Raw genomic sequence first — 24480 nt, 5'->3', positions numbered from 1 at the left:
CAGCATTTATTTTTTAGTGTTAAGACTTCAATTTGGTCCACCTATTAACCAATAGGTTTCCATTTCACCCTTACCCTTAACTTTGACAAATCCTCGCTTTTCGACTTCATAGCCCAATTTATTCACCTTCATGGCCGTGTAATTGGATAATTGTATTTTCCACGGGTCACAGCTGCTTTCCATGCGGGAAGCTGTGTTTACGGTATCGCCAAACAGACAATATCTGGGCACCTTTTGACCTACAACGCCCGCCACTACGGGACCCGAGTTGATGCCCACTCTTATGGCCACATCAGGCAATCCATGATCCTTGACCTTTTTCATTACCCGAAGGGCCAAATCGCAGGCATGTTCCGCATGCAGAGGATTGATATCGGGAGCCCCAGAGACAGCCATATAGACCATGCCCACAGTTTCCACTTTGTAGACAAATGGTGAAATGATTTCCTCATCCAATGCAGAGAATACCTTATTTAATGTGGTCACCGCTTGCATGGCATCCTGAATGCTATTCGAGCCACTATCGTAGACATTTAATACCTCAATAAAGATCACGGAGACCTCTTCGAAACTCTGGCACACATGTTCCTCACTCTTTCGCATGCGCTCAGCTATGGGCCGTGGAATCATGGAGTACAAGAGCTCATCCCCCTGACGTTTCCATGAATCAGCCAATTCCAAAGATTTCTCCAGCTCATCTGAACGCTGCTCCTCCTTTTCGAACATTATCTCCAGCTTGGAGCAATGTTGCCAACCGGCCATAACTAATTCTCGACTCAGACCATGGGGATTGAGGTCATTTAAATACAGGCCGATGCCATGCAACTCATCCAGATTCTCTATCAACGGACTGCACAGGAAAATAAGCGAGTCCACATCTTTGATGTAGAACATTTGTCCCTTCAACAGAATGGAACGCAATCCATCAGAAGGACGACGCTGTTTGCCAGTGGCTGGATCAATTTCCTCTTTCTCCTCCACCTTTTTGTGCTCATCATTGAACTCTTGGGCCTTGGCAATTGCCATGGACTGGGCCTCATTCAGACTCATTTCATCATAACTTTCGAGATCTATATTCAAGGCTGCATCATAGGCAGCCCGATTGTGTCCCGTCCTTATGAGTTCGAACTCAAAGAGCACTGTGCGCATCTGAAGGATGGTTTCCCAATTAATGCTTGTGTCTTTTGGACGTCTGCACTTGAACAGATCCAAGATGCAGCTGCCTATGAAAGCCTTTGGATTCGCCCCTGGATTGTGTAATATCCATGTCTCAATAATTTTCTCCCCAGCCAATGTAATCTTCATATCATGATTTAGCACAATTGTAAAGGGAAATAATTCCAAGAATATATCCAAATCCACCGAAGGCATCTTAAGCTGTGTGGGATGAGCTACCACATTCACCCGCTGGGCCATGTAGTCCCGATTATCAAAATCAAATCGATACTTGACAATTACTGTCAATGGACCCTCGGACAGCTTAATGGGACCCGTTGTACCGCCGCATATATCATTCTGGCTCTCCAGGACATAGGCTTTTATCTCCAGACCATAGAACTCCCGGGCCACCTCTGTCATTTGGCCAATTAGATACTTCGACATACCCGTCCGTCCGCTGCGATAAAGCAGAACAGCTCCATTGTCATCCACAGCTGTCATCTGCATGCTCGGTGACTTCATTTTCGGATATGTGAACTTCATCTGGAGATGTATATTATCGATGGATTGCAAAAAGTCACAAAAGTAACGACCTGTCGAACGTATCATCTTGTCGTAGCCAAAATTACTAAAGAATCTAACGAAACAGTGGCCAAAAAAGTTCATGCAAAAGTCAAAGGTCTCTCCGGTACATGCTGCCAATGCGGCAGCAAAGTCCGGCATAAGCTTATCCGGGTAAATCTGATGGGTCTTGAAACTGTTGTGCTTGCAATCAACAATTTTGCAAATTTTCTTCCATGTCTCCATGCCATATTTCTCTTGTATATAATGCTGGACACTTTCATACAGCATGCCATACATGATGATGACCGGATGTAGTTAGTAGCTGAGGGCGAGGTTAGGTCAGGTCAGGTCAGAGGTCCGAGGTCAAGTTCAAATTACTTTCACAAAAGTTTCTCTGAAACGAGAAAATTGACAGTCGACATAATTAGGCTGGAAAGATATAACAAAGTTTTTCCATTTATTCCCACAGTAATTAGGTTTACTCTCCCTCTCTAGAGAGAGAGAGAGATAGAGATGTGTGTGTGTGTGGATTTAACTTTTAGTCAGATTATTTTTCTACCACTAAGGTGATTGATTAAAATTTAAGAAACTGAACTGTTGCCACTCCTTTAACTAACAGCCATCAAATCAATTCGTCAAGCGTAAAATTAAGTTAGATTTGTGACATGTTCCATATGTATATCTATCTATCTGTCTGAGTATATACAGTCAGGACTTAACTTGGCATAGACACTCGCCTACATTAACTTCCCCTCTCTGGCCTGAGATGGCTTGTCGTTTGATTTATTGCCTCGACAGTTTAATTTTGGGGACCGGCACGCTGCTCCCTTAGAGGCTGCTTGTCACGTCCCCAAAATACCAGTCGTGCGTTATGTTCTTGACTCATTTTTGCCCCATCCTAAAGAGCATTTGTTTCCCTAGTTTTCTCTTGTTAATTTGTTAGATTGCGGTGCGAGTTGCGGTGGTTACTTTTCAATTTCCTTGCCAGTTAAAGCAACTAACAAACTGTGGCGGTGCACAATAAATTTTGGAAACAAATTTAATATTTCGCTCCGAGGATTATTCAATTTTGACCAAAACAAGTCCTAAACATGCAAATATTTTGTTGTTTTTTCACCCAAGTCGTAAAGTGTAAGCCACAAAAATAAAAAATAGAATAGCACAAAAGCTGGAGGATATATACTAAGTATACCGGATACACTTCTACACAGAATTCATAGGTCCAGGACTGGGTGAGTGTGATTAATGTTTGGCATGTCAAAAAAGATCCAAAGTGAGAGTTGGGTAATTACAACGCGTTGTATACACAAAATGTAGGATAAAATGTACATACATATGTTTGTATGTACTTTTATTTTTCTTAATTACATAAATGAGGTAAGCAAGTCTTGGGAATAAATTTTTTTTTCGAATTCGTAAAGCCAAATTATTATAATAATTTCTTTTCACATGTCCATCAAAAATAAAGGCTATCTTGTTCACCATTTCATTTCATTTATTTCTTTTTGGTGATTTTTGGTGAGGTTAAATAATTATAGACCCTGATTCTGACTGCATACTCGGTTTTTGTCCATAACATCCAAATTTTGTGAATTCGGGCGATCTAGGATTGGAAAATATACACCCAAAAGTATACTATAGAACGTTAAAAGTTGTTTTTCTTAATTTTTAACAGATTCTAAAACTTTCTGATAAAGCAAAATAGCTCTAGTTTGCAAACATTACTAATAAACAATTTATAAGATGCATATGATTTCAATAATTCTTTAAAATTAACAAGATGAAAATGCTTCGAATCCCTATAGCATACTTTTTGGTTCAAATTTGACTCTTTTTGGAACCATATCCAATGTGTAAGATATTATAATGCTTAACAAAGAAACTCCTCTTTGATATTTTGTAACTTGCTTTTGAATCATACCTAATACATTAATAGGTTAAAATAATAATGTTTTTAGTAAAATAATTTGTTAATATTATGCTTTTAAATGCAAATGAGGTAATTTTGAATAATTCCAACGCATTTTAATCAAAATCCTGACGTGATGAAGAAAAACTAAGTACAGGGCCGTGATCAGCCTCCACGAATTACTATTAGAGACCTTTTCTTGACCACCTAAAACTGAGGCTATCTCGTTCACTCTAATAAGAATAGTAGCATTTTAGGAACACTTTTTCTTTTTATTTCCTCTATAACTTGGCCTTTTTATATTGGATTTTCTTGAAATTTATATTTATTGACCTTAGATATTTGTATGGCAGAGCTATATTTTTAATATAACAAAACGAAATCAGTTTAAATCGGATAACAAAGGCAAATGGTTTAAATTTGAAATACACTTAATTTGCATAAAGATTAGATACTAAATTTATTGGCTATAGCTCTTATATTTTCCAAAATATTGCTGCTTATACAAACGAAAGAAGTTTTGGGCGAGTTCACTTTCACCTTTTTGGTGCCCAATACTAAATAAATCCTGACATTAAATATTTGATCAACAAAACATTTTTATTGTCAAAACATATTTGAAAAATGAAAAAAATCCGATGAAAAAATAATAAACGCTTATGGCTACTAGATCAGATTATGGAATACTCCCAGATTAAATTAAATTTATTGCGACTATATAATCTGAATCAAACATAAAAACTGAAATTAGCATAATGCTTTGTTATTTTGGCTTACATCTGTTGTTGACTCGAATGAATGTATGCCCAGAAGGCACACTTGTGCATTAAATTTACTCTTTTGCTTTCAGAATTGAAGTTTTAATTTTATCCGCGCGGCATTTGTACTTTATTTATTTATAATTTTCTTTGGTTTTCCGTGGCAACCAGCAGCAGCAACAGCAGCAACAGCATATGCTACATATAGACACAGTTGCCGTGTGTCCCGGATTTTCGTTATTTCGTTAACACTTAATACTTGATGCGGGGGCACACAGTCTCTCTCTTTTGGGCAACTCCGAATCCGACGCGGTGTCGTCTGTTGCTATTGTTACACTAATTTTGTTTTACCGCCTGACGATGGCTTCTGGCCGTATTGGATTCGAAACATGATTTTCACATCTGTCGGAACTTTGTGCTTCGTTGTGCTCGGTGTCGGTTGGAGTCGTGCGGAGCTTTTTTTGTTTTTCCTTTCCGGCAGGCACTTGTCGTTCGAATGGACGTATCTTGTTGGCGGTCAGGTCTTTTATAGTCACCCAACCAGCGTTGAGCGTTCTTTATGCCTTCATGCCTTCCGTGTTTGCGCTTCGACACGCACTTTTGTTTGACCACGGTCATCATTAGCATCAGAGAGTCATCATCATCATCATTGTCAGTATCTTCATCGATGTCAGTCAGTTAATGCGAGTGCATTTGTCCCGATAAAGTTTTCACGCAAGCCAAAAAGGAGTAAATTTCTTGTCCTTCTTTTCATTCGTTTTATTGCGCTTACACATACATACATACATACATACATTTGAACGTGTTTCTTTTCTTAGCATTCCGTGCGAAATATTGTCCTTTGGTTCTTATTGCTTTCCATTTGTCTTAATAGGGTTGGCAAATTCTCTTTCAAAATATATTCATGATGACTTTTTTTAGGTTCATTTCAATAATACTTTTCACCTTTCTAATTTTCCGTTGTTTTTGCTAGTATTGAGCCATTTTAAATTTGAATTACGAACTGGTTCCAGTTCTAGGACTATAAACTCTGCATCCCTAGTTGGTTTCTCTAACTTCTGTTGCTGCTGCTGCTGCTGCTCGTCAAATGTATCATTGTCGTAGCCTTTCGCTTTTGCCTTTTTCCCCAACTTGTGGGCGGGCAACAGTTCGGATGAGTGATGGAGTGGGGTAAAGAGGGGGCGACTTCCGTATTTAATGCCACTCCATTTTCACGCATACTTTGTCCATGTGAATGTATGTATGTATATATGTTGTGTGTGTGTGTGTGTGTGATTTTGTGTGTTTGTGTGTATATTTCTCCTGGGTATTTGTGCTCTTTATAGCTTACATACTTTATGTGATGTTTTTAAAGCAATTTAAAGAAGATTCCATGAAAGCAAAAGTTCCCTTTCAGCGTAACGGATTTTCGTTTGCCAAGCTTTTTAAATAAACGTTGACAATTTTATGGGACAGCGCATGAATTGCCAAACTGATGATAATGTGCTAGGACACACAGAGAGAGAGATAGACAGAGGGGTGGAGACGGAAGGACACCAAAAAGGATATTTCTATGTGCGGGTACGCTTAAAAGCCACTCAAAATGCCATCAATAACAGCTATGACAAGCGCAAGTACAATGGGAATTTATGCAAAAACTAACGGGAGGGATAACTTGTAATAGACCTTTAAGTGCTAGTGTCCTATGGCAAGGACACACGCAAGCAAAACGAACAACTTAATTAGTTTTTGGGTTCTGAAATTAATTGACAATGTGCCAGTACTTGATGCGGTTTTCTTGAGCCTTCGTAAGGACACGCGCAAATGCGTAATTTAATGAGCGAATTCTACGTCCGGATGAGGGGGGGACTTCCCCCTTTTTTTTTTGATGAGTCTTTGGTGTGTGACATGCTATCAGCTCATAAAAGCTATTAAAAAAGGATATTTGAAGGAAGTCCCGGCTGGAGTTGGGTTTCAGTTTCCTACTTTTAGGGGAAGTAGACGTTAGGCTTCAACGGAGTTTTCCTTATCACAAGTGCTCCATCACTCCATGAGAAATAAACAACAGGAATAAAACTGAAGAAAATGGGAATAATCTTTTATTTTTATTTTTTTTTATTATTGCAATTACTACGTGTTCAAGTTATACAAAAATTCAGTGCACAGTGCTTTCAAATTTAAAAAGGCTTATTAAAGACTTATTTGAAATATACAGCTCGTTTAAGTCTCTGGACCGTCAAGCAGCCAATAGGTTTCCATTTCACCTTTGCCTTTAACCTTAACAGTGCCACGGCTTTCAACTTTATAGCCAACACTGCGAACCTTTTCCGCCGTATACCTTTAACACAAAAAACAGAAAAAACTTCAATAAATCTGAAAAAATAAGTGAAATGGATTTGAGATACTTACTGGGACAATTGGATTTTCCATGGCTCACAGCTGCTCTCCATACGGGAAGCTGTGTTTACTGTGTCCCCAAAGAGACAGTATCTTGGAACCTTTAGACCCACAACGCCAGCTACCACAGGACCCGAGTTGATGCCCACTCTAATGGCCACACCCTCCAGCTCATCGGTTTTTAGTTTCTTAATAACACGTAGAGCCAGATCGCAAGAATGTTCCGCATGCAGAGGATTGATATCGGGAGCCCCAGAGACGGCCATATAGACCATGCCCACAGTTTCCACTTTGTAGACAAATGGTGAAATGATTTCCTCATCCAATGCAGAGAATACCTTATTTAATGTGGTCACCGCTTGCATGGCATCCTGAATGCTATTCGAGCCACTATCGTAGACGTTTAATACCTCAATAAAGATCACGGAGACCTCTTCGAAACTCTGGCACACATGTTCCTCACTCTTTCGCATGCGCTCAGCTATGGGCCGTGGAATCATGGAGTACAAGAGCTCATCCCCCTGACGTTTCCATGAGTCAGCCAATTCCAAAGATTTCTCCAGCTCATCTGAACGCTGCTCCTCCTTTTCGAACATTATCTCCAGCTTGGAGCAATGTTGCCAACCGGCCATAACCAATTCTCGACTCAGACCATGGGGATTGAGGTCATTTAAATACAGGCCGATGCCATGCAACTCATCTAGATTCTCTATCAACGGACTACACAGGAAAATAAGCGAGTCCACATCTTTGATGTAGAACATTTGTCCCTTCAGCAGAATGGAACGAAGACCTTGCGATGACCTTCGCTCACCCGTAGCCGGATCGATTTCATCTTCATCGTCTGCATTTTTGGCCTGTTGCTGTTCACTAAACTCCTGGGCCTTTGTCAGGGCCATGGTCTGTGCCTCGTTCAGCGTCATCTCGTCATAGTTCTCGAAGTCCATGTTCAGAACAGCATCATATGCTGCTCTATTGTGTCCCGTTCGTATAAGTTCGAATTCAAAGAGCACAGCACGCATTTGTATCAAAGTGTCCCAGTTAATGGTGGTATCCTTTGGACGACGGCAATGAAATTTGTCCATAACATAGCTGCCGATAAAGCCTTTTGGATTTGCTCCTGGATTGTGCATAATCCATGTCTCGACAATCTTCTCGCCGGCATGGGTTATCTTCATATTGTGGTCAAGTACAAAGGTAAAGGGAAACAGTTCCAGGAACACATTCATATTGACAGTGGGCATCTTAAGCTGTGAGGGATGGGCAGCGGTATTCACACGCTTGGCCATATACTCTCGATTATCAAAATCAAGGCGATACTTTACTATTACAGTCAACGGACCATCGGTCAATTTAATGGGGCCCGCTGTGCCACCGCTAATATCATTTTGACTCTCAATCACATAGGCTTTTATCTCCAGACCATAGAACTCCCGGGCCACCTCTGTCATCTGTCCAATCAAATACTTCGACATACCTGTCCGACCACTGCGATAGAGAATAACAGCTCCATTGTCATCCATATTGGTCAACTGCATGCTTGGCGATTTCATCTTGGGATATGTGAAACGCATAATTAAATGAATATTATCTATGGACTGTAGAAAGTCACAGAAATAACGTCCCGTCGAACGTATCATCTTGTCGTAACCAAAATTACTGAAAAATCGCACAAAGCAACGACCAAAAAAATTCATGCAAAAGTCAAAAGACTGTCCCGTACAGGCAGATAGTGCGGCTGCAATATCTGGCATTAGTTTATCCGGATAGATTTGATGTGTCTTGAAGCTATTGTGCTTGCAGTCGACAATTTGGCAGACTTTCTTCCAAGTCTCAACTCCATATTCCTCTTGCACATAGTGCTGGACACTCTCATAAAGCATTCCATACATTTTAGGTGATGAAAAGGTCTTCCTTTTATGTGAGAATTTTAAATCTGGTTCTTATGCAATAGCCACAGGTGGTAACTAGTTAAATTTGAATCTTTTTTTAGTCCTTTGCTCTTGTGGTTCACTTTTCTTATTTCTAGTTGAACCTTATTTATTTATAATTCAAAGGAAATTCAATTTCACACACACGCACACACATATACACATACACTGTGGGGTTTCCCACAGTTTCTTGGTTGCCTGTTATTATTACACTAATTTTGTTGTTGCCTCATGTTGCCTGAGGATGCTTGGCGATGAGATTTAGTTCCATGATTTCCGGGCTATGTGCGTCGTCGTTGTTGTTTGTTAGGTGGCTTTCGCTTACGTTTTGCGAATGAAGTGGCTGTAGCTGTCGGCCAGGTCTTTTATAGTCGAAGAACGAACCCTCTTTTCATCACCGCACCCCTGCCCCAACACCCCATTCACTAGGGCCAACCAATTGCCTCAACTCTCCCCCTGCTGACAATGTTTCATTTCATGTCATTGCTCCTTGTTGATGCCAATTGACGGTTACTTTTTGATAAAATATAAAAAAATTGAAGTATATTTTTCTATTCTTCTTTATTGCTTTTATACTAACAACAACTCACACGCACACAATGCCGCGTTTCTTTCGACATTCCCAAGATAAATTATAAGGGTTGGATGCTAACTGATATGTTTTCATCCTTATATTTTAACCAAGAGTATATACTTTTTAATGGCATGATAATATGATATTTTAAAAAAATCCAGTAAAGCGAAGCTACAGTGAGTCAGCAACCCTAGTTTGTGTTGGTCTTTAACCCTTTTATGTGGTATCATTTGACATATTTAGACCATTATTCAAGTAAGCATGTTTGTTACCCAAACATTTAAGCGGATTGTAAATAAATTCCTTTGTAAATGTAAAGGAATTTCTGGGCAAACAAACAACCACACACACAAATACACTCAGATGTGGACAATTTAAATAAATTCTGTCAAAGAAGTGACAAATTTAAGGTTAGAAATGACACAATTTTTATTTGCATTAGCACCCTCTGGTTTGGGATATATAAACGTGACATCGCAGTTAATTAGCGCTTCCACATTGAATCCCTCCCTCATTTCACTCCTCTCCCCCCTCACTCCATAACAATTAATAGCCTCACGAGCTGGGGAGCTTTGACATTTCACTTGTGGCTTATTTGTACCAAAAAAGTATGCTATGTTTTTGGTCCTGTCACGCAATCAAATGATAAAAGTTATAAAAACACGTTTATCGTTATAAATTATGAAAGGTTGTCCATTGATTGATGAGCCGGCATGGTTTAATTAGGAGAAGCTTGTTGCCAACTCAATAAGAATAAAACACCACTTTGGTTCTTCATATATTTAAGTAAGTTCAATAAACTGCTTACTTTTCTTTCCATTTAAATCCTAGAATGTCTACTGTGAAGACGATTCCAATAAAGTTTATAACTTATTTCTGTTTGTAGCTTTAGATTTGTCTTGTTGTCTGCTTTTTAATAATTTATCCAACAGAAATAGATATGAATTTAATATTTATTCCTTCTGCAGTTTCATTTTCAGATTTTATAAGCACTATTTTATAATTTATATAAAAATTGAATCATTTAATCGAACCAACAGGCTTACTTGCCCAGTCCGACCTTATTGAAAAGCTTGTCTTTGACAATTTGCGCCATTAGGCCATGTATAAGCTCAATGGTAGAACGGCTGCAATCACGTGTAGCCTTGGATAGTTTATCCTCAGAACGTTTCTCATTAACATCAGTGCCTGTTGAATGGAATGAAAATGTAAATTATAAGATACAATACAAAATATAAAGGTTTTGTATAATGTACCGCGACCTAAAAAGTTTTCACTTTGCTCCAACTTCTCAGATAGATCCATAATTTGGCCAGTAGTGTACTCGGTGTTGGTTAAAAGGCCGGAACTGCCCAATGTGTTAACCCAATACTTGTTCCACAGGGAATCGAGCAGCTTGCGATCCAGAGCTGATTTGAAATAACTAATTTCCAGCGGATAGTACTGCTTGCAGTGAACGCCGAAATCCTCTATTTTATTCAGTGGTATAGTCTGATACTCGGAAGGTTCTTCGTTGGGTGGCTTATAGCCTTTGGGATAAGTGCGGAAAGCACCGAGACACACTTTGCCAGCGGACACAGTGCGCACGGGATCAACCACAATGGCCACGAACGGCTCCTGATAGGTCTGATTGAGCATTTGAGTGGACACATCGATGCCAGACAACCAACAGCCGTAACCTGGATGGCTGTGATACCAGCCAACGGCATGCTCCATTCGTCCCACCTCCTTGGCGGCTTCCATGTAGGCTGTCATGTACTCGTAGGCTTGGGCCTGGGCATTAACCCGTGTCTCAGTTCCCTCAACGGGTAGAGCAAAAGCATCCATAACAATCTGAAATTTACATGTCATTTAATTGCGTATTGGTCACACACACAGAAGATCCAACTCACCATAGTGTTGTCTTCGACTTTGCCGAGCATCAGACCCATCACTTCGAGCGTACCACCTGAGCGGGCATGCATAACCATTTTGAGCAGAGCCAATGCTGATATCTTAATGTCCTTAAAGAAATGGGGGTCCTTCTCCCATGGTTTGGCATCTATAATTTGACGTTGTTGTTCTGCATCATAGCGGAAAATTTCATCGCAGCTAGGCAAAGTTTGTATATTGTTCTCCAGCTCCCAAGTCTTCTGTGCGGCATCGACGTCCATTTTTATCTAGCCACAGCCCAATTCGTGGGCGCACTTGTTTACAATAAAGGAAATGCTGGTAATTTGTGGTTATGTTTACAAATTGCTTTTCGGTCCTTTGTTGTTATTTTATTTTATTTATTAAATGCTAATTTGATACAAGTCCAACAACACTGATGATAAAGCCGCAATTGAAAATTATGCAACACTGAACATTCCGAACCAAATGCGGAAGGGATGCCAACCCTCCATCTTTTATCTACGTGTAAAGAGACTAAAATTGCGTACTTTAAAAAAAAACTGAAAAATCCCCTAAACATTAACATTTATGGTTAAGAAATAATTATATAAATAAAATGATAATGTTTATTGGGTGAAGGTGAACAGCAATAAACTTCGTTTTCGATAGGAAAGCTAGATTTCAGTGTTATGTATTATAGCGCTGCCAGTCTGTTGTTTTATTTGGCGCGTTGTTTGACTGCTATGGCACCCGAATATTTTACTCTGAATTATGATTTGTGTTATAAAATCGAGAAATATTCGTCTGCTCTGGCAGCCGTTTGTTGAGAATAGTGCGCACAAAAGTTTAAAAAACTCGAGAATTCGAAATTGGGTATCTGGCAACACTATCTTAAAAATTGGCACTTTATTTTTTAGGCGAAATGAGCTATTTTTAGCCAAATTCCGCTAAAGACATAGATTTTCATTTGTTAATTACGCAAAAACTACGAAATAAATTGTTAGATACCAAAGTTAAGTAGTTTAAGCGCGTTTTGGACCCGAGTAGCTTAAGTATATATTTACCCCACGGATAAAGAATAATTTTCAAATTTTGAGTTGGCATCTCGTTTCAGCAAGTGGCAGGCCCATAATTTAAATTAACGGTTAAAAGAGGTCAGGTTGGCATCACCAAATTGCGCGTCCATTGCGAAAAAATGCCTGTACAGATACAATTAAAGTTGAAAGATTTGCCGAAAAGTGTAAATTATACAAAAAGTGAAGCGATTAAAGCACTAAAATATAGAAAAGTGGAAAGTGTAGTGTAGTGACAAGCAATTTGTTTCATTATAATTTCTTGGTGGACTCAAAAAAGCCGGACTTGTTTTTCTTTTGCTTTGCGGCTTCGCGTCCCTTTTTCGTTCCCTTTCTCTGTCTCTTTCTCGTTCTCTCTTTTGTGTTTCGGCACCCAAGCGAACATTTTGCACCACTCACACTTCTCATCTTTTGGTGGCAAAAATGTTTTTGGATGGCGCCCAACTGTGCTACGTGGACAAAGATGGAGTTGCTCTGTCTGTTGCCGCCAAAGGACGCACATTCCAAATTGGCTCTAGCATGGGATGCGATATTCTACTCACAGAGGACTATGTGGACAGGCTGCTCTGTGAGATAAATTGCGACGCCTTTGGCAGGGTAATTTTTTTTTTATCGATTAGCCTTAGATTAATATTACTGATGATTGGTTCTATATCTGTTATATCTGATTCGAACAGGTGACCATTCATAATCATTCCACAAAGCACACCGTTCAGTTCAATGACGAGAAGTTGGAAGGGAAACGTCCTCTTTTGCATGGTACCCGTCTTACCATCTTGGATAATGTCTACACCTGGAAGTTTCCAAAGTCTTTGGAAACGGAGCCCGACAATGGAGCAGAGCCGAGCGCAACTCCTGATCGCAATGCTCCTCCTGTCGAGCAAGCTCCCAACTCGTGTCCATCGTTGAGGGTGCGCTTTTACATTTGTAAATATGTCAAAATATGATTCCTAATTGTTTCTTCTTTTCAGACTGACCAAGAACCAATCGAGAAGCGTTTCACAGTCCATAAGTAAGCAACTTACAACTATTGAAGCCTTCTATGTGACATTGGACCAATTCATTTTGTGAGACTAACTGAACAAATCTATGTTTAAATGTTTTTCAGCTTTAAATATGCAATTAAATCCGATGATGAGGGGAACACATCGCTTGGACTCAAAGATTTGTCAGATGTCTCGGAACGTTGCGTTTCACCCTCAAATGAAATAGATTCTTCAATAATTGATCTTGATACACCTAAAGTGGATCTCTTGGAATCTACACAAAATAAGGAGAATACGAGTAGCCCACCGGGCAGTCATAAGAAGCTTCTGCAGCTCTGTTCTCGCTCAGATGTGGTGGTCACTTCGTTTTCTCCTCGAACAACTGGAGTTCGAATTGAGAAGTCATTCACTTGCGTGATGAAGCCACAGACACCAAAGAGTGTGTACGGCACACCAAAGAGTGTACTCTCCGAGGTCAATGAGGATAGCTGCAGTCGTGATATGATGGACTTTAGTACACCGTCCACATCAAAAAAGGCGATAGCCGGTGTCCGGCGTATGTCATCTATGTATCTTATTGATCTGACCACTCCGCAAAGACTGAAATCTACGCCCAGACAGACGACACCCAGCACATTCTCTGACTCCTCTGAAGTAATTGAATTAAGCAGTGGATCAACGCCTCCATCTGTAGTCAAGTCGAGAATAGGCAAGAATTCCAAGCTGCTGGCAGCTGTTGGCTCTGGTGCAACACCGAAACGTACCCCACAATCTTTAATGAAGCGAGCACTGCTTACGAGTGCAAAGAAGCAAATATTGAACAGAACTCCCATTACCCCTGGCTTGTCTAGCCGTTCATCATTATTGGGGACAACGCCCCGGCGACTGCCCTTTGATGAGCAGCGTAAATGTACACCTGAAAAGCGAGTGCCATTTGTGGAAAGAAGAAGCCAGTGCCAAACATCCCCACGGAAACGTAAACCATCACTGTCCCTGTCCATGTCCTGTCCGCGCGATAATAAACTCTCGCAGCAAAGGAAATCCCTGGCAGAATCCAAACGTAATTCAACCACCTGCCTGAGCAATAAATTAGTAGCTAAGGCGAGACGTTCTCTTAACTCCCGGACACCGACTTCACCTCAAGTAAGGACATCACAAACGCCGAGTAGAGCAAACGTCGTATGCTCCACTCCAGAACAAAAAGATTCTTCTGCAGCTGAGTTGAGTCGGACATTCACTATCGATGATGATGAAGATCAATCAGTGAACGAATCCAGAGGAAAGGAGAGACGGTCCTCCTTAACAGCGCAAACAGGCAATGAATCGAATCTAAACAGTTCCACTGCTAATCCCATTGAAGAAAATGGAGGAGGGGAACAAAGTCGAAGCAACAAATTAAATGAAACATTCAACGCTGACGAGGATGATGAAGCTCCAATGCCAAATGAGGAATCAAACGAAACTAACAACAAAGAAGCAATTATTGAAGACAACATGGCAAATGAGGTTCTAATGCCAATTGAAATTAACCATGATCACAAAGGCGGTGAGTTTAAAGCAAAAGCAAAAGCCAAACAAACGCAAAAAAAAAACACATTTTATGTTTACAGATGAAATTAATATGAGTATCACATCGAAGGATGTTATTGAGGACACCATTTGTGATGAAGTGGAGCACATACCCTCAGAAGATGGTAAGTTTCAAAGTAAACCTTTATTTAATTATCGAATTTATTTATTTAATTCGTTTATACAGATGTGGAGGAGCCAGCCCCTCCAGGTGAAACTCCCATGCCTAGACGAAGTTCGCGTCGTTTTTCTAGTGAACAGACTGCTGCACCTATGACCCCTAGGAGGAGTGTGCGACGTGCCTCAATGGAGGCTAGCCAAAAACTAGAACAGCCAAAACGTCGGGCTTCATGCTCAGCAATGGAACTAGAAATTCCGTCGGTGGCAACACCAAAGCGACAGCGTCGTCTCAGCGAGGAATTGTTAACACCAAAGCGACAATCCAAACGACTCTTGAGTACACCAAAACGAAATCTTCCTGTGGATAATGCTGTTGGCGACATGGCTGTCATTGTCGAAGCCCAGGATGAGGGTGAGTTGAGTGCATTCTATTTGGAAATGTTTATATCTAAATTGTATCACTTTAGCTGAGGATAATACGCCAGCCATAGCTGATGAGGATTACGGAACAGAGGTGCCAATGAGTACCACATCAGACGAAACGGACAAAGTTGATTACCATGGACTGAAAGATTTACTTAAGACTCCGAAGATGTGCAGTACACCACGGTATAAGGGATTGCGAGAGATGATGAAAACCCCGCGAATGCCTGCCTCACCAATTTTGGACAATATCAATGAACTTATGGAGGAGAAATCGTCCGCCACTATTGTGACAAACTTACGACTTGAAGTAACTGCTGAGGGCAAGGATTTGGATAGAATCCTTAAGACGCCCAGCGCAAAGAATATAATGATTCCCAATGATCCAGCTAGTGCCATATTAAAATCACGTGAAGATTCTTTAGCAACAGCAACCGAATACGACTTGAACGTGACAAACACAACTTTACATCTGGATAAAATCTTTGACGACATTCCAACAAAGTCGTCAATTCAGTGTCCGGAGGACAGTGAGCATGAGTTGAGCTTGACTGGATTGAGTTCAGTGACTGCAGGAGCTGATCCCTTGGGGACATCTCAAAAAATTACAAATGAGACTGTCTCGTCGGAGATTCTTATGAACATTAGCGTGCCTCCAGTTGGTAATTCTTTAAAAGATCCCCTTACTAGTACCACATATAAGGCGACATCGAGACGCGATGAACAAGATTCCAACTGTCTTAACGAGAAAGAACCCTCTAGACCTGAGTCTCCCAATGTTAGTGGCATACATTGCTTAGATGAGTCCACTGGTTCGATGTTCTCAGAGCCCTTAATGGTTTCCGGCATGGACACAGTAGAAGAGACAAGAAACAATACGTCGATCAATGTGAAGTTTGATGATTATACTCACGTTGAATCTGATACTGAATCCACGATCGGCTTGGAAGAACCTTTGGTGGTGAGTGATGATGAAGACGAAGAGGTTAATAAGACAGCAAATGGAAAAGTCTTGCCTGCAGAGGAATCAGACATCTTTCCCTTAGACGAAGAGAGTGTAATTAATGATGCCTCTAATGCAAAAGATAAATCTCAAATTGATTTGAATACATCTCATGAGAGTTTGCCTTTCGATAAAACGGAAGAAGTTGTAATTGAGTTGGATGAGTGCAGTGAGAGTGACTTATCAGCTGTCAAACTACCCACAGAAAACGACCCGTCAACTGAGGAACAACTGGACCAAATCAAAAACGATAGTTCCATTTGTGAATTGGATTCAACCATTGATAGCGAAAGAGAAATCCAATCTGCTACAGAGCGTCAATCGTCGTCTACATCAATAACTAAATCAACGCCAACTATTGTCATTTCAGAGGAAGCAACTATAGACACAGCTATTGAGAATGATATCGATTCAGAAATAAAGAGTGCACCTGAAAAGGAGAACGACGCTATTGATAATAGTCAATCCGAATTAGAATCCCAGAACAAGGAAAGTTCGGATTTGTCTCATCATGGTAATGGTGTGGAAGAAGTGTTGTCAGTTTCTGTTCTTAATGAGTCATCACCTTCACCTTTAATGGAGACTAGTAAAGTAAATAAGAATGGCCAGGAAACGAATTTATCTTCAGCGGATATTACAGTTGCTAATGCATCGTCCGAGGAATCCCTTATAAAAGAAACTTCGGAGGATAAAAATGTAACCATAGAAAAAAAATCAACTGAATTACCCAGAACCTCAATCAATGAAAAGACACAGCCGGAGACCCCGGAAACTGCTAATTTATCGAAATTAGAAGATGCCACTCAAGATATTTCAGCTGTTATAGATACTGCTTCCACAGAACTATCCACGTCTATACCGTCAGCCGAAGAAAGCCTAAAGGAGACGCCGAAACAAATAGTAATTACTGACTTATTGACTGGAAAAGGCGCCACTCAAGCTGTTTCACCTCCTGTAGATGAAACTTCCAGAAAATTATCCTCATCATCATCACCTTCAACCGAAAGGAAGTCGATCTCGGAGACCGTAGTTCAAGACGACACTGAAACCGCTTCACAAGAAACAGAAGACTTGTCGATATTGGAAGGCGATATCAAAAATATTTCAACTGCTGTATGTTCTGCCCATCCAGAATTATACACTTCATCACCCTTAGCCAAAGAGACTTTGAAAAAAGACATAGAACAGGACAAAGAATTATTTACATCACCAGCCTTAGACGTAGTATCCGAATCAAAGACACAGTCTGTTGAGACATCATCAATTTGCGAATCCAAAAGAGAACCGGAGCAGCTTGAAAGAGTTTCTGAAGAAAAAGTTAACGTGGAATCTCCGAAAAGCGACACGCTTGCGCCAAAAGAAAAGCCAAATGAAATGTTACATTCTGATGAGGCAATTGCTTTGAATGCCTCGAATGACGTCCAGATGAAACCAGCTACTACTGCGGATGCATCGTTTGAAATAATTGATAGGAAACCAGTCAATATGGAAGTTGCCTCTGCTGAAAGTAAGCCAAAAGATCAAGAAATTGGGCAACTAACGTCATCTAGTGCAGATGTTGAATGTTCCATCGTTATTGACTTGGATGAGTCAGTTACAAGTGAAGCCAAAGTAGAATCCAATCAAGTCGAAACAGATCTGTTTCCGGAATCATCAAACCAAGAAACTGAGTCCTTGGATACACAGGAAGAGGAAATGGTCAAGGAAACTGTTTCCACTAATGTTTCCAATGTCATCAATAAAAATCAAGGTAGTGCAACTTTGGCGGATCAGCCAAACGATGAATCTGTAAACCCACCAGAAGAAATCGTTAACCCAATCATAGATGCAGAACTGAAGACTGCGAACTTGTCATCTGCCGATGATAATGCTACAGATCTGCCAAGAGAAGCAGAATCAATTTGTTTCGATGATTCAATAGTTAGAGAAGACAAAAAAACTTCTGAGGAGCCATTGGATGGTTTAGCGCTTGATAGAGCATCATTAAATAGCACCAAAGAAAGTAAATCATTGCATAATGCAGAAGTTCCAGATACTGCAACCAATTTGATTCAGGATGTAACAAAAGAGAAGAAGATTATAGAAGAAATTAGCGAGAAAGTTGCAGATAGTTCAAGAGGAGAACTGACATTGGACAAATCTGCAATTGAAGTACTTACATCTAACAAAATTACGGAAAATTTAGAGATCAAAGAAAACAATATTCTGGAAGAACCAATCTCTAGCCGTCATGAACAAAAGGAGGAACAGGAATCGATTGTTAAAATAACTGTTGAGCCACTGGATTCGTCAATACCACAAGACCAAGAGGACAAACAGGAATCGATTGCTAAAATAACTGTTCAACCACTGGATTCGTTAATACCACAAGAAGTGGTAGATAAAGATACTTCGGACGACAAGCGAAGGTCCGTGACATCAATTTTTGACACATCCGTTTTGGAGACTTCTGCTATAAGTGAAAATGTTTCGGTCTGCAGTGTTCAAATCGTTCAGAAGAGCCCACCACGTCCACCTTCGAGGGAATGTGTCATTAACTTGGATGAATCTGTATCCGACTCCAAAAATTTGTCCTCTGTAGATGAAGTAATTGATTTGGACGCTTCTAGCATATGTTATGAAGCCTCAACGGGAGAGTCGCCGACCTACAACAACGATTCTGTAGTCATAACAGACAATTCTTTGAACCAGCCATATCCGGGGGAAGTTGGCCAATCATCGGAAGCTTCAGACAATAATGAAACAAAAGCTGAAGTCGAAGATTCAATTGTGGATACGAAAATTCAAGCGCATTCTGCACAAGTTCAAACAGTAAATGGTGAAGTTATTCAAGATGAGGAAGTTGCTGCAGATAGCGAAATGCCAATTGAAGAATCCACAGCAGCAACAGTTGACTCTGCAGCGGGTAATGAAATTCAAATGGCCAATTTAGAGGAGGATAAAAAGGTCAGCGAAGAGCCAGAAAAATCTGACTTGGAAAACAAATCTAATTCTGTAATCGAAAAGCAAGACAGTTTGAATAAATTTAAAATGAACAGCGAGCAAACCTCAATCCAGGCGACGGAAAATGAGATGCAAGAGATTATAGACAAAGCTGAAGAGGCAGAAAAAGCAGATGTGTCTTCAACCGAAAGGGAGTTGGAGAATTCTATTTTGAAAGCAACACCAGAACATATTATCGAAGAGGACATTAAGAAGGAAAAGCTGCAGCAAGTAGCAAACGAAGAAAAAGAACAAACACTCAATGTCACATCAACAGAAATGGCTGAAACTAAAACGGGAACCGCACATGAACAACCTGTAAAAGAAGAAGAAAGTAAGTCTAAAATAGATGAGCCGGCAGCAGAAGAAAAACCTAAAGCCAAATTAGATGAGATGTCAGTGCTAGAGGAAACTGAGAGTCTAGAAACGGCATCGTTAAACAACGTCCAAACTCCAACAACTGTGGAGAAAACTGATGAGTCAAAAATTAATGAAGAGCCCAACAGAAAGACATCATCAGAAAAGGCTACGGCTGAAGGGGAAACATCATTTGAATCAGTGGAACAAACTCAAATAGAAGCAGCTCAAACGGAAGGTAAAAACAAATCTGATTCCAATTTGGAAAAAGAAGAATCAAACACAGAAAACAAGGATACACCAGACCAAGTCTCTGCCGCTATAGAGGAAAAACCCAAAAGTCTTACACGAAAGTCTGCAAATGAAACGAAGGATACTCTGCAGAAAAACGTGCCAAAAGAAGAAACGGTCAAAGAAGAGCCTGCAAGAGAACAAAAGGCCAAAGAAGAACCTGCAAGAGAAATTGAAAATGCCCCCGAACTTAAGGCAGATGGAGAAACGTCAGAGGCACCTATGCAATCTACGCATATTGAAAATGAGGAACAACCCAAAGGGCTTAAACGAAAACATGCGAATGAGGAACAAATTAGAGCTGAAAGCCTGGAAGAAGTGGTTAATCTTACAGAGGAGGAACCTAAGCAAAAGGTTAAAACAAAAGCAGTGGATGAAGAAGTCGCTGAGCCCGCTAAAAAGCTTAAAGTACATGCAGAAATAGTGACGGAACCAATGACAATTGAATCTGATGAAGATGTGGTTCCATCAACAACGCATAAAGCGGAAGAAAGCAAAGAAGATAAGGCAAAAGTGCCTCCTGAGAACGACAGGACTAAGCGACGAGAAAGAAAACCTTCAAAGAATATTAGTGGCAATGAAAAGGAATCTGTTCCAGAGCCAACGTCTACAAGCCCAGAAATAGTTGACGTAGAGCCCAAGAGACGTCCAAGGAAACCTTCAGCGGACACAGCACAAAGAAATGAAGAAACAGCCATGGAAACAATGCCAGAAATTTCAGAAGAGGAAACCGAAAAAGATGTTGTAACGACATCCAAGCGGCGAGTCCGAAAACCATCAGCAGAAGTTGAGAGCAAAAAACCAGACCCGATTGCAGCAGGCGAAGAAGCACCAGTACCTCTTCAAAGCGAGGAGAAGCTCAAGAGACGGGTGAGAAAGGCGTCTTCAGAAGTGCGTGAGCCAGCACATCCTCTTCTTAAAGGAATGGCACAAATTCCAGAAGAGGAGAAGCCAAAAAGACGCGGAAGAAAACCCTCGTCGGATGTGCCGGAATGCGTTAATGAGCCAATACAAAAGGCCATACAACGAGTTGCCGAAACGGCAATTGTTAAAAATGTTGTGACCCCAACTAGAAGGCGGGGACGTAAACCATCGACTGAGGTCTCTGAACCAATCGAACCCACTCAAGAAGATGCAAAAACAAACGAAGCTTCGGAAGCGGATAGACATCCAGAGAAGGCAAAGGCACGACGAGGACGTAAACCATCAGCTGAAACCTCTGAATCAGTTGAACATATTCAAGAAGACGCAGATCCCAACGAAGGTGAGAAGCTATCAGCGATACCCGAAGCAAGGGATGAACCAGTCAGCGAAAAGAAAGTGAAAGAAACTGCACATCCAGAGAAGGCAAAGGCACGACGAGGACGCAAACCATCAGCTGAAACCTCTGAATCAGTTGAACATATTCAAGAAGACGCAAATCCCAACGAAGGTGAGAAGCTATTAACGATAGCAGAGGATAGGGATGAACCAGTCAGCGTAAAGAATTCGGAAGCGGATAGACATCCAGAGAAGGCAAAGGCACGACGAGGACGTAAACCATCAGCTGAAACCTCTGAATCAGTTGAACATGTTCAAGAAGACGCAAATCCCAACGAAGGCGAGAAGCTATCAGCGATAGCGGAAGCAAGGGATGAACCAGTCAGCGAAAAGAATTCGGAAGCGGATAGACACCCAGAGAAGGCAAAGGCACGACGAGGACGCAAACCATCAGCTGAAACCTCTGAATCAGTTGAACATATTCAAGAAGACGCAAATCCCAACGAAGGTGAGAAGCTATCAGCGATACCGGAAGCAAGGGATGAACCAGTCAGCGGAAAGAACGTGAAAGAAGATGCACATCCAGAGAAAGCAAAGGCACGACGAGGACGCAAACCATCAGCTGAAACCTCTGAATCAGTTGAACATATTCAAGAGGACGCAAATCCCAACGAAGGTGAGAAGCTATCAGCGATAGCGGAAGCAAGGGATGAACCAGTCAGCGAAAAGAAAGTGAAAGAAGATGCACATCCAGAGAAAGCAAAGGCACGACGAGGACGCAAACCATCAGCTGAAACCTCTGAATCAGTTGAACATATTCAAGAGGACGCAAAACCCAACGAAGGTGAGATGCTATCAGCGATAGCGGAAGCAAGGGATGAACCAGTCAAGGGAAAGAACGTGAAAGAAGATGCACCTCCAGAGAAGGCAAAGACCCGACGAGGACGCAAACCATCAGCTGAAACGTCTGAACCCGTTGAACATATTCAAGAAGACGCAAAACCCAACGAAGGTGAGAAGCTATCAGCGATAGCGGAAGCAAGGGATGAACCAGTCAGCGAAAAGAACTTGAAAGAAGATGCACCTCCAGAGAAGGCAAAGACACGACGAGGACGAAAACCATCGGCTGAAGTTGAAGAAAAAGATGCACATGAATTACCCGTACCCAAATTGAGACGTGGACGCAAAGCTTCTGCAGACGTTGATGAAGGGATCCCGGCTAAAGAAACAATCGGTAAACGGGGTGGCAACAAGGAGACAACAAAGCGTCATGCAGATGATGCCAAACATTTGGATGAAATTCGTGAGATCGATGAGCCAGAGGCAAAGAGGAAATTAGTGGTTGAAAAGGAAATTGAAACTACAAGTAGCACGCGCCGACGTGGACACCAGGTTGTGGAGGAACAGGAGGAACCCAAACCAAAACGTCGCGGCCGGAAAGCATCCATCGAAGAAGTCCGCACAGAATCTACCCAAGTAGAACCTTTACCTCAAACGTCAAGTGCAGAAGTGGAGCCAAGGCCAACACGTCGAGCTCGAAATCCTTCAGTAAGTGTGGAGGAAGCACCCCCGAAAAAGACAACCACTCGACGTGGACGCACTCCCAATAAGCAAGTGTATGAGTCATCAAACGCCGTCGTGGTCTCACCCGCAATTCTCATTACTGAAGCAGCGTTGGAGAAACCTCAAACTATCGTCAGTGACGGTATGATATCTGAAGATGAGTTAACGCCACGTCGTCGGGAGCGGCGTAATTTAATGCCCAAGAACTACAATGAGACATCAGATGAAGATAAGCCAAGCTCACGTCGGGCACGGAAGCCGGCGGCCAGCAAAACGACATCGAAACCCTTGGAAGCGGAACGGGAGCTTTTGTTAAGTACACCGCAGCCTAAGCAGGCATCTGCTACCGAAGAGCCGTCAACACCAGTCAATGCGAAACCGCCGGTTGAGCCCTCAACTTCGAAGAAACGACAAGTGCGGAACACGCCGCGCAAGGATTACAAAGAGGCATCCGATGACGAAAAACCTGCCACTTCTCGTACCCGTCGTGTAAGAAATCCCACACCAAAAGCATTGGAATTAATTGTAGACTCCAGCCCAAGACCTGGCACACCGAAACGGCGCAAGGCCGCAAAGGCTATAGCCGAAGAATCGGAAGAGCCGCCGGAGAAGAAGGCTGTCACAAAGGAGTCGGCACTTTCACCAGAAATCCCAACAAGCACCACTGCTGAGGCAGCGTCCGTTTCATCCAAAGCACGAGGAACACGTCGTAAAGTAAACGATGTGAAAGTTACAGACGTCGTAACAGAGGAGCCAATACCTGAGTCGGCACCCAAGAGGAATGCACGGGCACGCAAAGGTAAAACGGAAGAGACTGAAACGGTACCGGATCAACCGGTGAAACCACGTCGGGGAGCCCGTGCGAAGACCCCAGCAGTCGCTGAAGAGATAACACCTCAACTCGAAGCAGAGCCAGAGGCGAAGAAACCTCCAGCACGTGGACGTGGCGCCAGAGCAGCAGCAGCCAAAGAACCTGAGATTGTTGTGGCACAAATTGTAGAAGACGAAACGAGTGCATCCTCTTCTCAGACTCATACAGCACCCGTGCGCAGTGGACGTGCCAGAAAGGTTCATTTTGAAGCCGAACCCACCACAAGTGAAGACGGTGCTCCAGCACCCAAGCGGGCGACGCGCTCTCGTCGCAAATAATTTGGTTTATTTTCGTTTTACTTTTCTTTCGTTTTTTTTTGTTTTCAAAATTTTATAACTACTTAAACAACACCTTAACAATTATCCTTTATTATATATATATATAAATTAGAATATGTTTTTTGTTTGAAATTTAATGAAATGTGTCCAGTTTTCTTATCCTTATGTATAAACATTGTTCACGGCATTATTTTATATTGCCTTGGGCCACTTTGTTATTATCTATCTCAATTGAATGAATACCATGCGACTGCCGGAACAGATAAAATTGAACAGAAAACACAAATATCGTTATATTTAAGAGAAAATTATCCATAAAGAGATGAACGCTCAGTAATGAATTGAAAATATCTTTAAAATTTAACCATAAGCTCGATTTATACATAAATGACATATTCTTAGTTAACATTGTAAGTCTGTCTATCAATAATTACTCCCACTAATAAAGAAATTTTCAAATATATAACTAGCCAAATATAAGACTTTCGAAAGATACAGAAAATGTATTTAATAAACATTTTTCTGTGTTAGTTTTTTAAAGACAAGAAGACATTTTTGATTG

At 41.3% G+C, this 24480-nt stretch overlaps 4 protein-coding genes across 6 annotated transcripts; 1 reads left to right on the top strand and 3 right to left on the bottom strand.

Moving 5' to 3' along the window:
- Positions 1-3: 3 nt before the first annotated feature.
- On the bottom strand, positions 4-2120 carry LOC6651739 (soluble guanylate cyclase 89Db). The gene has a single exon (XM_002074096.4). The coding sequence runs from the start codon at positions 2017-2019 to the stop codon at positions 28-30; it is 1992 nt and encodes a 663-aa protein (XP_002074132.1). The 5' UTR covers positions 2020-2120; the 3' UTR covers positions 4-27.
- A 4384-nt stretch (positions 2121-6504) lies between these two features.
- LOC6650740 (soluble guanylate cyclase 89Da) lies at positions 6505-8797 on the bottom strand. Its single transcript, XM_002074095.3, has 2 exons — positions 6778-8797; positions 6505-6706 (listed from the first exon to the last, which is right to left on the bottom strand). Exons 1-2 carry the CDS (start codon positions 8655-8657, stop codon positions 6589-6591), a joined length of 1998 nt encoding a protein of 665 aa, XP_002074131.1. The 5' UTR covers positions 8658-8797; the 3' UTR covers positions 6505-6588.
- A 1408-nt stretch (positions 8798-10205) lies between these two features.
- On the bottom strand, positions 10206-11612 carry LOC6650739 (COP9 signalosome complex subunit 5). Of its 3 annotated transcripts, none has more exons than XM_002074094.4 (3): positions 11163-11612; positions 10527-11103; positions 10206-10458 (listed from the first exon to the last, which is right to left on the bottom strand). In XM_002074094.4, the coding sequence occupies exons 1-3, from the start codon at positions 11421-11423 to the stop codon at positions 10313-10315; spliced, it is 984 nt and encodes a 327-aa protein (XP_002074130.1). In that variant the 5' UTR covers positions 11424-11612; the 3' UTR covers positions 10206-10312. The 3 variants fall into 3 exon arrangements, with proteins under 3 accessions (XP_002074130.1, XP_023036436.1, XP_015032281.1); XM_023180668.2 differs by having other exon boundaries at positions 10530-11103; XM_015176795.2 differs by having other exon boundaries at positions 10533-11103.
- A 697-nt stretch (positions 11613-12309) lies between these two features.
- LOC6650738 (titin) lies at positions 12310-24384 on the top strand. Its single transcript, XM_002074093.4, has 7 exons — positions 12310-12812; positions 12893-13126; positions 13187-13227; positions 13324-14747; positions 14812-14895; positions 14958-15302; positions 15358-24384. Exons 1-7 carry the CDS (start codon positions 12639-12641, stop codon positions 23916-23918), a joined length of 10863 nt encoding a protein of 3620 aa, XP_002074129.1. The 5' UTR covers positions 12310-12638; the 3' UTR covers positions 23919-24384.
- Positions 24385-24480: the final 96 nt, after the last annotated feature.

The sequence above is a fragment of the Drosophila willistoni genome, chromosome 3R (genome assembly GCF_018902025.1).
Source record: "Drosophila willistoni isolate 14030-0811.24 chromosome 3R, UCI_dwil_1.1, whole genome shotgun sequence".
Taxonomy (NCBI): Eukaryota; Metazoa; Arthropoda; class Insecta; order Diptera; family Drosophilidae; genus Drosophila; species Drosophila willistoni.
This window is presented reverse-complemented; position numbering and strand designations above follow the sequence as displayed.

What these genes read in the sequence shown, in the direction of transcription:
- LOC6651739 (XM_002074096.4), bottom strand. Translation starts at nt 2,019, where the DNA reads ATGTATGGCATGCTGTATGAAAGTGTCCAGCATTATATACAAGAGAAA.
- LOC6650740 (XM_002074095.3), bottom strand. Translation starts at nt 8,657, where the DNA reads ATGTATGGAATGCTTTATGAGAGTGTCCAGCACTATGTGCAAGAGGAA. An exon ending in TGGAAAATCCAATTGTCCCA is followed by an intron (nt 6,707 to 6,777) that starts GTAAGTATCTCA and finishes TTTGTGTTAAAG; the next exon opens with GTATACGGCGGAAAAGGTTC.
- LOC6650739 (XM_002074094.4), bottom strand. Translation starts at nt 11,423, where the DNA reads ATGGACGTCGATGCCGCACAGAAGACTTGGGAGCTGGAGAACAATATA. An exon ending in AAGTCGAAGACAACACTATG is followed by an intron (nt 11,104 to 11,162) that starts GTGAGTTGGATC and finishes TGTAAATTTCAG; the next exon opens with ATTGTTATGGATGCTTTTGC. An exon ending in TGAAAACTTTTTAGGTCGCG is followed by an intron (nt 10,459 to 10,526) that starts GTACATTATACA and finishes TCCATTCAACAG; the next exon opens with GCACTGATGTTAATGAGAAA.
- LOC6650738 (XM_002074093.4), top strand. Translation starts at nt 12,639, where the DNA reads ATGTTTTTGGATGGCGCCCAACTGTGCTACGTGGACAAAGATGGAGTT. An exon ending in ATTGCGACGCCTTTGGCAGG is followed by an intron (nt 12,813 to 12,892) that starts GTAATTTTTTTT and finishes TGATTCGAACAG; the next exon opens with GTGACCATTCATAATCATTC. An exon ending in TAACCATGATCACAAAGGCG is followed by an intron (nt 14,748 to 14,811) that starts GTGAGTTTAAAG and finishes TTATGTTTACAG; the next exon opens with ATGAAATTAATATGAGTATC.